Source organism: Lynx canadensis, chromosome B3 (assembly GCF_007474595.2).
Source record: "Lynx canadensis isolate LIC74 chromosome B3, mLynCan4.pri.v2, whole genome shotgun sequence".
In the NCBI taxonomy this organism is placed as follows: Eukaryota; Metazoa; Chordata; class Mammalia; order Carnivora; family Felidae; genus Lynx; species Lynx canadensis.
In genome coordinates, this window is record NC_044308.2 from 85,998,896 (window position 1) to 86,012,190 (window position 13,295).

The 13,295-nt window shown below is 38.4% G+C and overlaps 1 protein-coding gene across 2 annotated transcripts in view; it reads right to left on the reverse strand.

The window, feature by feature from the left end:
• The window catches only part of SLC25A21 (solute carrier family 25 member 21), a 444,650-nt gene that overhangs the window by 187,894 nt on the left and 243,461 nt on the right, over positions 1-13,295 (reverse strand). For both annotated transcript variants that reach the window (XR_004343804.1, XM_032593700.1), the window contains exon 2: positions 4,955-5,003. Coding sequence is in view for 1 of the 2 variants with exons in the window: in XM_032593700.1 (XP_032449591.1) it covers positions 4,955-5,003 (49 nt within the window). In the remaining variant the exon portion in view is untranslated. The remainder of the gene's footprint in view (positions 1-4,954; positions 5,004-13,295) is intronic.

Below are 13,295 nucleotides of genomic sequence, written 5' to 3' on the forward strand. Positions count from 1 at the left end.
CCGGCTTGGAAACTTGAAACCGCCTGATTCCATATTAAACATTTCCCCTCTCCCACACTTTTTATTTTCCCTCGTATTTCCCTGACTACCTTACAAACTCCATTTGTCTTTGTAGTCCCTTTTCCTTTGCTGACACAGTATTAAATGCCATGTATGTGTGTGTGTGTGTGTGCGCGCGTGCACTTTATATATATATATATTCATATAAACAATATATGCATATATAAATACCATAAATATGTATATCCCCATTCATTTCTCACAATAATGTACATACCATTATTGTTCCTATTGAAAGCTTAGGAAACTTAGGCACAGGGAAGTTTAGTAACTTACCTGATGTTACACAGATAGTAAGTGAAGAAGCAGGATTTGAACCCACGCTGCCTAACTCTAGAGCCAGAGTCCTTAACTGCCAGGTTATCCTGTCTCAGGGAGAGTATACACAAACACCAAGGCCCACGTAAGCTTGAAGCTGCTAGGGCCATCTGGTGCCAAGTGAGAGAAGCACCCTACCCCCAAATGAATCCTATGCAGGAAACGGAGAGTTGAAGGGAGACAGAGAGAAAGACAGAGAGAGAATGAGAGACAATATGAGAGAGATATGATTATTTTATTGTTTTTGTTTATTTATTTAAATCCTTGGGAGAATACAAAGCTAGAAACTAACTTTGGTCTTTCTAATTATACAAGGACATAGAGTCTTTTGTCATTTATAGTTATGTGTTCTTAACCAGAAGGTTAACCCACAATTGTATACAAAGTTCTTTGCATATAACTTTAAAAGAACCATAAAATAGTGTATAGGCCTATCTCTAGGAAGAATCTCAAAAGAGACCTTGATTCTACCTAAGTGTCATGTATATAATAGCATCTCAGTCAAGTCTCCTCAGCTAACATAAGGTGGGACACTTACAGCAAGGCAGTTGCCATGTGGCTAGCTTATGCTAACATGGGTCTATCCCTGGAGCTATACTTCTATGAAGTAGATACACTAGTTCCTATATTAAGCCAGGTGCCACAGTGCCTAAAATCCCTTCATTAAAAAAATTATTAATTATAACTTCTAATCATCTTTTAAAATGCAGAGTGAGTTCTTACAAAATTAAAAATGCATGCTTGAAACGTCAGTGCCCATCAATGGATGAATGGGTAAAGAAATTGAATACACTAAATACAACAGAATATTATTCAGTCATAAAAAAGAAGGAAATCCTGCCACTTGTGACAATGTGGATGGATCTTGAGGGCATGATGCTAAGTGAAATAAGTCAGAGAAAAACAACTACCGTATGATCTCACTTACACGTGAATCTAAAAAAAGAAAAGAAAAAGAAAAAAAAGAGAAAAAATGAAATTTGTAAGTAAAAAGAACAGATTGGTGGTTGCCAGAATCTGGGGATAGGGGGTGAGTGAAATGGGTAAAGGGGGTCAAAAGGTACAAACTTCCAGTTATAAAATAAATGAATCCTGGGGACGTAACGTGTATCCATCGTGACTACAGTTAATAGTACTGTATTGCATATTTGAAAGTTGCTAAGAGAGTAGATCTTAAAAGTTCTCAGTACAAGAAAACAAATTTGTAGCTATGTATGGTGTTGGATGTTAACTAGACTTATTGCGGTGATCATTTTGCAATATATACAAATATCGAATTATTATGTTATATACCCAACACTAACATAATATTATGTTAATTACATCTCAATTAAAAAAAAAAAGGAAAATGCACACTTATGGCATCTCTTTCTCCAAATCTCACTAGAATGATGGCTTCTCAGTCCTGGTTCTGTTTGTCTTCAGACCCATTTTCTTGTTCCCTTGTTCTGTCCTGCTTTATTATGCAAAAAGACTGCCTTCTGCTAGGCTGGGTTTCCTAGGTTTCCACGGTTTAGCAAATAGAAGCATTGGTGGGAGACTGAAGACTGGGAAGAAATGAGAAAGTAGAGGATTTTTCTCTCTGTCTGTCTGCCTCAGGTAGTGAACCTGGCAATGGCTGGGGTTCCAGCTACAACTAGACAGATCTACTATGGTTCCAGCTTCACCAGGTAACCCTGGCCCTTGGGCTCAGGTAATACCACCATCTCCCTTGGCTCTCAGCCTGGGGTAGCAGAATTGATCATTTACAAAGTTAAAAAAAGGAAAAGAAAAAGAAAAAAAAATCTCTGTAAAGGATGAGTTTAGAAATGCGTTTTCATTCCACAATGAAAAGAATTAGACAGAAATAGAATCCAAAAAGAAAAGACTAAACTCCAAGAAGTAAAAATTTAGTTTGCTATACTTCTGCACATGAGATATTGTTGAAAATGAGCCATTTCCATACTCAGGTTAATTCAGAGTACTGCCTTTTAAGTAATATTATCCAAGGATAGGCAAAAACAGCCCACAAAACAACTCTGAAGGAAGTGAGGTTTGGCATGGTGTATGTCATCTCCCACTTTGACAATGCCTACAACAATTTAGAATCCAGTGCCCCTGATGTCATTAAGGAAGGTGACATGTTAAAATTACCAATGCTGCATGGTTTCATATGTTATCTCTTACAGTTTACAGTTTATCTTATTTAGAAATGTAGTCATCTCCTGTACAATATAATGGTGAAGTGATTTCAGCATTTAGTCTGTCCTATCTATTCCCTGTCACTTCTGTGTTAGTACCCAGTGAGATAGGCTGCCAATCTTTGCATATTCTACTTCTGTTGCAAAGTCAGTTGCACGTTATTTTGGACTTTCAGTTTACTCTATGATTGTGTCTTTATTCAATATACTTTTTATTGCTATACAGCTCAAATATCATCCCATATCAAATTCCCTTCTTCTTCAGGGCACCTGGATGAATTATATTTTCCCTCCCCTCTGAAGTTAGACAACAGCATGTGACTAATTCCAATCAATGAATGCTATTTTCAAAATATCCATGTAACAAAAAAGATGTAAAGCCCCAGTTACTCGGCACATCCATTTCAAGAAGTATTCTATTCAAACCCAGTACCATGAAATAATATAATTTTTGAAACTTACTGTGATGAAATTCCTACTAACTCATCAGACTGTGAGCTCTTTAGGACAGAGCTCGCCTGGAACCCACAGGCACTAGATACTTAATAAGTAAATGAATGAATGATTGTGTGACTGAATGAGTGACCATAATTTCAATATCATGTCTTATTTAAATCATTCTTATTTCTCCTCTGGGCTCATTCGAACACGTCACCAATTTAGGAAATTAACCTTAAAAAAAACAGTTTATTCCTCAGTGAGGCTAGAAACAATATTCTGGCTTTTCAAAGGTTGGCATGCAGTCTAAGAAGGAAATGCCAGTGAGTTTTGCTTTCTGTTTCTGAACACTGTAAAAAGATGGGCCAGGGAGTGCATGCAATTTTACATTTGAATGTAATTGTGGTTTTCTTTCTCTGTTTGGGTTTGGTGACTTAAGGCTGTAATGGACTGAATGTTTGTGTCCCCCCAGATTCATATATTGGACCCCTAACCCCAGTGTGATGTTATTTGGAAATGGGGCCTTTGGGAAGGTAGTTAGGTTTAGGTGATGTCACGATATTAGACTCGGTGGAGTGCTGATAATGGGGTTAGTACTCTGATAAGTAGAGGGAAAGATATCAGAGCTGCCTCTCTCCCTCAAGTGAAGACACAACAAGGAGGTGGCTGTTTACAAGTCAGGAAGAGGGCCCTTACCAAGAACCAAATGGACTGGCACTTTGATCTTGGACTTTCCAGCCCCAGAATTATAATAAATGTCTGTTGCTTTAGCCATCCAGTCTATAGTATTTTGTTATAGCTGCTCAAGCTAAGACAGGGTCAAATTCTCATCTTCTCTCATTTAGAAATGCAATATTATTTGCATGTCACAGCCTTGCTTTCAGTAGGCAGCTTAAGATTCTGCTGCCTCTTTAGGGAAATTAAGCAACATGTCCATTCAATGATCAGCCTGACTCTTCAAGTATTTTCTAACTTCGGCAGTGAGGGTCTGTTCAACCACCATTGGTTGCAAGGCACTGTTTGCTATTGAGCTCCAACGTAGGTACGCTGCTCTTAGGTTTGACACAATGCAAATAAATGGAAACTTTCACTAAATTCTAACAGCTTCTAATTTAAAAAATAGAGCGCTCAGTAATTCAGCCACAGATTTGTTTTTAAAAATGCTCTAGATCATAGTAAAACCCATATGAATTTTTTTCACTTTTTTCACATGGTAAATAGAATTATTACATTGCCCTGATTTGCATCTTCCTTTAAGAGCAAATGCATTTTCCTAGAAATATGGCATTTTGCATTGGCAAATGGTTGCCACTTTAAACACTATTTAAGAAGTTTACTTGAAATTTCATCTTTTTTTTTTAAAACATTTATTTATTTTTGAGACAGAGAGAGACAGAGCATGAATGGGGGAGGGTCAGAGAGAGAGGGAGACACAGAATCCGAAACAGGCTCTAGGCTCTGAGCTGTCAGCACAGAGCCCGATGCGGGGCTCGAACTCACAGACTGCGAGATCATGACCTGAGCTGAAGTCGGACGTTTAACCTACTGAGCCACCCAGGCGCCCCGAAATTTTGAAGTCTCACATCAGAATGCTGACTATTAAGTAGCAATCTGTTATATGCAATGCCTAATGAAAGTCTGCTGTCATAATTCACTGAAGTTCAGTTTTTACGTCATTTTGATAAATTTATCCCGCTTACCAACTTCGCCACAAATCATACCTAATGGTTGTCATGTGAAGTCAGTAAAATATCATATACCTTCTGATGACCTCTTTCCAAAAATGCTTTTCCCTATTCACATTTTATCTGTCAAATAGCATTTTCCTTAAGAAGTAAATATAAATGCCATTATTGGGAGAAGCTACTGGCCTAGGACAAGTTCTAGCATTTAGTGTTCTGACATCTTAATTTGGATATCAGCCAAAGTCAATAAAACTTGTTCATGCAGAACCTTACCTGGTTTTCACCACATCGAGGGGGTGCATCAGGCAAATTTCTACAAGACCTGAAAGACGATAAAGAAAAGTCCAATAAACACTTATGTAAACACTGGTTCTTGTTTCCTTGACCCCATTGATTTCTCAAGTATGAAGATTCAAATAAAACTTGGGGCTTTGGAAATGGCAGCTCGTAGTCAGAGACTAGTAGCAAAAGACAAAAGTATGAGTGCTCTGGCACAAGCATGGAGGTGGGGCTGTAGGGGAAAGAAAATGCAAAAGGAATCAGATGTCCAAAATTCCAATCATCTAGGCAGGAACTATTGTGTACCATTCCAGTCCAATAAATAAATATATGTCAAAGGAAAGGAGGAAAGAAAAGAAGGAAAGAAGGGAGAGAAGCTTGGTTTCAGCACTTCTACTGCCACTCACTAACATGACAAATCATAGCCTCAATCTCAGTGTGCAGGAAATAAAGAAAATGATGTCTTTTATCTCCCTGGGTAGGTATAAGGATCCAATGCATATTTAATACATTAATAGCTTAATAGAGAATATACATATTAAGTGTTCTTTGCATGCTAGACAGTATTCTAAGCAGTGCCTAGTTTATCTCATTTAATCTTCACAAGAGCTTGCTGGGTAGCAGGTATTATTATTCCCATTTTACAGATGAGATCATTGAGGCACACAAGGTTAACAACTTGTCTAAGATCTCACAGCTAAGAAGTATGCAGTAACCTCATAAAAAGCCCATGATCTTAACCATTGCACACTTAGAATTTCTATACCTTCTTGCAAATCCATTGTAAAGCCCTCCTGCTGTCTAACTGAGCAGAGAAGACTGCTCAGTTACAAACTACTGGCATGTAACAATAGTAGCAGTAAAAATAGTATTATGTACTAGTGGTAGTAAAAATAATGACGGCAGCGATGGTCATTTAACACACAGTATCACAGGTATGCAAAACTACTAAGCAAGGTGAGTATGTATTATCTTCATCTTTACTTGAATATAAGCAAACAGAGGTTGACAGTGTTGGTTGATTTGCCCAAAAGCCATATTATTTGTGGGTAGTTTCTTAAACACAGACCACTTACCACTCTTTCCATTTGCAAACTAACTCAATTTGAGCTTAGCTGTGCTTTAGTTCACCTTCCCCATTCCATATTTATATATACAAATGTCTCTTACTCCCCATACTGGTAAGGTCCAGTTAGCCCAAAGTTCTTATGTATTGACCCAAAACAACTGTCTTCCTTTGGCTGAAACTAACAGGATCCAATATTAATGCCTGTGCCACAAGTTTCCCAGCAGGAATGGTCTTTAGTGGTTGGTAACCAAATCACTGACCCAATCAGTCCCATTGCCTAGAGATGGGAGGAGAACGATGTAGGACAGCAGAGGCAACAGAATTGCTAGGCACAATAGTAAAGCCACTGGGCACTGTTTTAACTTCAGAATAAGATCTGTTACTCAGGATTGCATGGGTGGGTTTCTTACTTGCAACCAGGAAAGTCTCAGTACATTTCCTCTTGCTTTAAAATTCACATTCACCTTGAAGTAAGAATCAGGTGACCAGAGTTCTCATCCTGGTGCCTTCAGGGAATGAAAACTTACCCCTGAGGACATCAGTACCTTACCCGTAAAGGGAAGAGTTAAATGGTCTATCGTACCTTTAAGGTACTATATGTTTTACTTATAATTCTAACTTAAATGTTATTACATTAGCTAGAAAAGGATAAAGCTCTAATTTCATAAATAGGATTTACCCTGGAAACTGAGACGTATAAAATATAGTTCTTACCAAGCAAGAAGCTTCTATTAAGTGCACTTATGTGCATCTCATGAGCATAAGGTAGTAAGATACTCAGAATCAGTTTAGCAAAGCAAGGACACAGTTTCTCCTGCTAACGTGGCATTAGAAAAGAAGCAACATGTTAAACACCAAATAGCACTAGTTGATATATTTCTCAAAAAATTTACCACAGGAACTAACAATCCCAACAACTTATTAAAACCAGTAACAGAATTCATAGAATCTATTCACATTTATCTATACCTATTTGCAAAATTTTCCTCATTTCCTGTAGTAAGTAGGTAACTACCTTAGATTGTTATAGTTTTCTGGTTACTTAAAATTCTTTTCCAACCTCTAGTATGCACCGAAACATTCATTTTTTCCAACAAGCTTACATTGGTTGTCTTTTATGTGTCTGGCATTGAGGATAGAGTCTAGTGAAGGGAATGGACACACAAGAACAAACAATAATGCACGGGAGGAGGTGCAATGGTCAGAGTTTATGGGAACACAGCAGAGAGAGGCTCCTGATCCGGCCTGGAGTTGGGTGAGAGGTGGAAAGGGATTCGAGGCCGAAAGAGGACAGAATGAGCATCAGGCATGGAGGAGACACTGTATACAAAAAGAAGGAAAGAGGAAAGAACAAGACAAGCATTGCAGTAGCTGAGGGTTGAAGGCAGGACATGGCAAGAGATGAGGCTGTAAGTGTATAGGTCAGGGTCAGATTCATGTTCAGGCACTTGTAATTCATCCTACAGGCCATAAAATGCCAGTGAAAGATATTCTAAAAAAATAGCTCTTTGGTTGTTTTTTCTTATTTCTTAATGTATCCATGTTCATTGAAGACATTCTGAGGGATTTTACTTTATTTTATTTTAATTTTGAGAGAGAGAGAGAGACAGACAGACAGAAAGAGTGCAGGAGCGTGAGCAGGGGAGGGGCAGAGAGAGAGGGAGAAAGAATTCCAAGTAGGCTGTGCTCTGTGAGGACAGAGCCTGCAGTGGAGCTCAAACTCACAAACAGTGAGATCATGACCTGAACCAAAATCAAGAGTTGGACGCTTAACTGACTGAGCCACCCAGGCACGCCTATTTTATTTTATTTTTAAAGTAGGTTTCATGTCCAGAGTGGAGCCCAACACAGCGCTTGAACTCATGACCTTGAGATCAAGACCTCAGCTGAGATCAAGAGTCAGATGCTCAACTGACTGAGCCACCCAGGTGGCCCATATTGAAAGATTTTAAGAAGAAGTGAGATATTAGCCTCTGTTAACATGCTCTCCCAACAATCTAATAATATGTCTACTAATCCTCCCACTGTTCCCAATCACACATTCACATACAAACATGAGCACTGAGGCTCCAACTGCTACCCTTTGGTTACCAGTAAAAGCATCATCTCTCATCAGAGCATAGATGGCCCAATGTCTCATGTACCTGTAATGCCCATCTATACAGCTACCTACTAAACTGTAACTTGGCCAATAGGAAAGTAGGACTTAAATTATCAAATGTAATTTGTCCAGAATCTCTTGGTTGTTCATTCATTGTCATCTTTAATCAAAACAAGTAATCTTGAAGAATTCAAGTGAGCAGCAAAATGCATCATAAGCAGAAAGGACAGATATGTTGGCAATGATATGGAAGTTTCGGTTTTCAATCAGAGTTCAGAGTTAAATCCAGATTGACTCAGGGTGAGAATGGCTGGTTGTTGGGTTGTTGTCCTCTACTGGGTAGCTAGGGGCTGTGAGATTCTGATAATTATTGATGTAAATAACCATAAAAGTACAACAAGATGAATCATGTTGTCATAGGCCTAGATGTGACCCCTGGAAACTGAACTGTACTGTGTACTATTTGGCAATTCTATTATCTAGGATGAAGTCATTATCTAAATAATGGGTTAGAGGACACAGATTTAATGATTTCTCTTTTATCATAAAACTCAAAGTTTAACATAGGCAAGAAGATGACTTTGAAATTGCCAACTCAAGACACACGAGTCTGAAAACAAATGAGACCTAGAAGTTTTGCTCTCACAACTTAGCATTTATTAAACTCACCAGCCACAGATGAACACAAAATAAAAAGCTTCAATCTCCTCTATCAATGCATAATACAAAAATTGCTAACTATCAACCATGGAACCAATTCCCTTGGGAAAAAAAGGTTATAACTTCATGATATTTGAGAAGGAATATGAAAAAGAAGTGAGAACCTACATAATTATAGATTTAGACCAGAGCTTTCCTTATAACTCTTTCTGGTTGTTTTTCAAATTAAATTATGTGCTTGATCTTCAAACCAGAAAAATAGACACTTTAGAGATAAAATATCTTCAAGATAGGTTTATTTTTAAATGTATTGGACTAGGGGCGCCTGGGTGGCTCAGTCGGTTAAGCGTCCGACCTCAGCTCAGGTCATGATCTCACAGTCTGTGGGTTCGAGCCCCGCATCGGGCTCTGGGCTGACAGCTCGAAGCCTGGAGCCTGCTTCGAATTCTGTGTCTCCCTCTCTCTCTGCCCCTCCCCTGCTCATGCTCTGTCTCTGTCTCAAAAATAAATAAAAACATTAAAAAAAAAATAAAAAAAAATGTATTGGACCATCTGCATCTTTTATTCATTTTGTGGATAAAAAGCATAATCAAAACTTAACCAAAATACAGTAAAAATGTATAAAAACATGTTTAAAAAGTACATTTTCCAAATAACATGCTATATATAAGGAAGTTCAAGATATTTCATTTGTTATTTTTGAGGCAATTGCTTATTTATCACAGTAACAAGCTAGCAAGAATTGCTATTAGATTTATTTAAATTAGATAAAAGACTAATTTTATAAGGCCAGAATTTATGAAAATTAAGAAAGCCGAAAGCAGGTTGATATTGTGAATTTATCATATTGTAAATGTTTTCATTGTTCTTACAGATCCATGCCACTTCAGTGACCATGACCATTTCTGTATGATTCAAATGAAACTGGTAATGTGACCCAGTCATGAGCACAGAAAGGTATGGGCTAGCCCCTGAACCTTACCTTGGGGTTTCCCCTAACTGCTCCCTTCTTTCAACTGGCTTACATACATGATTTCACCTGAGCCAGTATTGCTGGAAAAGGACTAACATGACCTTGTCGTAAACCGTCTCCCAGCCTCCATTTTTTTTTTCTGAATAGGACTCTTAGCCTATTTAACCATAAAACTGTACTGAACATGTACCCCATCCTCTTCGTCAGATTTAACCTGAGCCCACATCTTTTCCTAAGAAGAGTACAGACACTATCATACAGTGATTTAATCATGATTGGTAAAAGAACAGTTTCTTCTCAGTGTTCAATTCTCTGGGCCTTTCCTTTTTCTCTGAAATGTCCTGTAAAGACACACACACACACACACACACACACACACACACACACACACACACACACATGCTTCTTCCAAGAATCCTACTTCCCTTCAGATCTCAATTTGGGCAACCATCTTACCAGAAATCCTTGGGCAAAGACTGTTAGTTGTCCCCTAATATTCATCCCCTCCTTCTTCTTCCTGGCAGCCCAGAATAAATATTGCATTTTCCAGCCTCTCTTGCTGGTAGGCATTACCATGTGAGCAAGTTCTGGCCAATGGGGTATAAGTGAAAGTGGTTTGCGCACTTGAATACTTGAGCTTCTGAGAAGACTTCTAAAAATAGGGAGGCTGTTCCTTTCCTCCCTTTTCCTCCTTCCTACTGATGGAATGTGAACCTAGGGTTGGAGCAGGTATCCTGGACAATGAGGTGACTTTGGGCACACAACACAGCAACAGGACAGAGGCGGTCTCTAAATCATGGAGATCTGATCTATCTACCTCCAGGCATCCATGTTGGAGAGAAATGTCCATTTCTTTTAAACTACTGCTATTTGGGTTTTCTGCCATTGTACCTGAACCTGAATCTAACTGATATGCATGCCCTTTGTTGTGCTCCCACAGTACCTTGAACTTGTGTTATTACATGGCACTGCAACTGTGTTTTCTTGCCTAAAAGCTCCAGGGGGACAGAGACTCCACCTGCCTTATTCACCTTTGCATCCCATCACTTTGCATAATGGCTAGCACTCAGCAAGCTCTATAAAAATTTGTTGAATAAATAAATTAAAGCTGATTAGGGTTACTGCCTCTGCTATTATCTCAGGTAATTCTCAAGATAAACTGAACTGACAGCTATTTATTCTACATTTATGTCATTAGTTTGAGTATTATACAAATAAGCAAGTAAGGACAAGAAATGTTGGTAAAAATTATATGAAATAAAGTACATTAAGTACTTGAATACAAAATTGCAATATTGTTTATCACATGCTCAGATGTTCAGCTATGTAAAGAAGGCAACCAATCAGCACCTGATTGATTGACAAATAATTCTTGAGGGCTGTGTACATGCTAGGTGCTGTGCTAGGTGCTGGGGACAAAGCCTGAAGCACCATCAAGGGTGCCTAAAAGGCTGAAGGATTTCAAAGGTGGGCACAGGTACGACACATTGAGAAGGGCTTTCCAGGTAAAGGGAAGACATTGAGAGAGAATAGCAATCTGCATAAAACTGTTTCAGGCCCAGGGATTTAGTGCTGCTATTTACAATGCAAAATATTGCTATTTAATTTCTGTATCAATTCTAGTCTTGCATAAACCTTTACTTTTATCCCAAATTGACAACTGTCTTCAAGGAACTATACCATGGTTCTTATAAAACAAATGACAGAAAATACAGACACATATTTAACAAGTTTAAAGTAAAATTGTAATTCATCTGTAGTTTGAGTGTGCTTTATATTTGAAATTACTTGTCCTTGGTCACAAATCTGACTTCTGTAAGGTAGAGACACTTAAAAAATTACATATATATATATATATATATATATATATATATATATTTATTTATCAATGTATCTATTTCCAGGAGGCAGTGTCTACAGTTCTCACCTACTTGCCCACGACCACCAACAGATATCTCATCTCAACGATAGCCTTTTTCCTGAGAGCTGGAAGTAGAAAAATCATATTGAAGGCATCACTTTCCAGAAAGGATGGGATTGTTCTTTTTCATTCTAGAGATTTAAATGCTTATAACATAAAGCAAAAGATCTTTTTTTCCCCCCAACCCCTTTACATCCTGGGCCACAGAAAAGAGACATCGGAAAGTGTCCTGCTACATTGATGGACTGATGACCACAGGACATATTTGACCCCTACTGACTCCTAATGGAATCCAAAAGTACAGAAACCTAGAATGCATCCCTGTGCTTTCCTTCCTGGCCCACCTCTGCTCTCACTCATGAACAGTGTTGCAATGGGCTTCAGTAACCTTTTTAGCAACGGGATGGGAGAATGTGGAAGACAAACTGGGTCCCTGAAAGTAGATTCAAACAGAGATTATTAAAGGCAGTGTTGAGTGATCTTTCAGTTAAAGGTCTTAATTTTAACTATAAACAATGTTTTTATACATTAATCTGTTCTAAGAAACATTAGAGAACAGAGTATTCTAAATTTACTCTGCCATCTTATCACCAAGTCAAGTCACTGTTATCTTTCTCTATGATTCCATTATATATACCAGTTATCAAATATTTAACATTATCAATTATGTTACAATTCTATTACATATATCAAGAATAGCATTTATCATACCAAACTATGCCTAGCAATGTACAGAAATATGTAACGGTCTTTTTATACTTCTCCCCTACCCCCTACCAGCCATTGTAGTATTCAGCTCCAGATATTATAGTCTATGTGAAGGGCATCTCCTGGACTTGTGAAAATGCGTAGTCAAATACAAACGAAGAGGGAGTATTGCCTTTATAGGCCCACTGAGTAAACAGCATCAAATACATGAAAATCATTCAAGGGGCGCCTGGGTGGCGCAGTCGGTTAAGCGTCCGACTTCAGCCAGGTCACGATCTTGCGGTCCGTGAGTTCGAGCCCCGCGTCGGGCTCTGGGCTGATGGCTCAGAGCCTGGAGCCTGTTTCCGATTCTGTGTCTCCCTCTCTCTCTGCCCCTCCCCTGTTCATGCTCTGTCTCTCTCTGTCCCAAAAATAAATAAACGTTGAAAAAAAAAAAATTAAAAAAAAAAAAAATCATTCAAGAAGTTCTCTATCTACACTCACTCCCTTGGCGATCTCACTCCAACCCATGGTTTTAATCACCATCTATGTGCTAACAACTTGTCAATTTACATTTTGAGTCTAGACTTCTCTTTCAAATCTAGACTTAAGTATCTGATTGCCTATTTGGCATCTGTGCTTCAATATCTAACAGACCTCTTAAAATTCACATGCCTAAAACTAGACTCTGGACCCTCTTCCTTCCCACCCTACTAAAACAAAACAAAACAAAACAAAACAAAACAAAACAAAACAAAACACAAAGCAAAACCAATCCGCTCAACCTTAGACTCACTGTGGACTCCTCTTTCTCTCAAAATCCTATTCCAACCTATCAGGAAATCCCATTGGCTCTACTTCAAAATATATCCAGACTTCTACCTTCTCTCACTTCCTCTACTGCGCCTACTCTGGTCCAAGTCA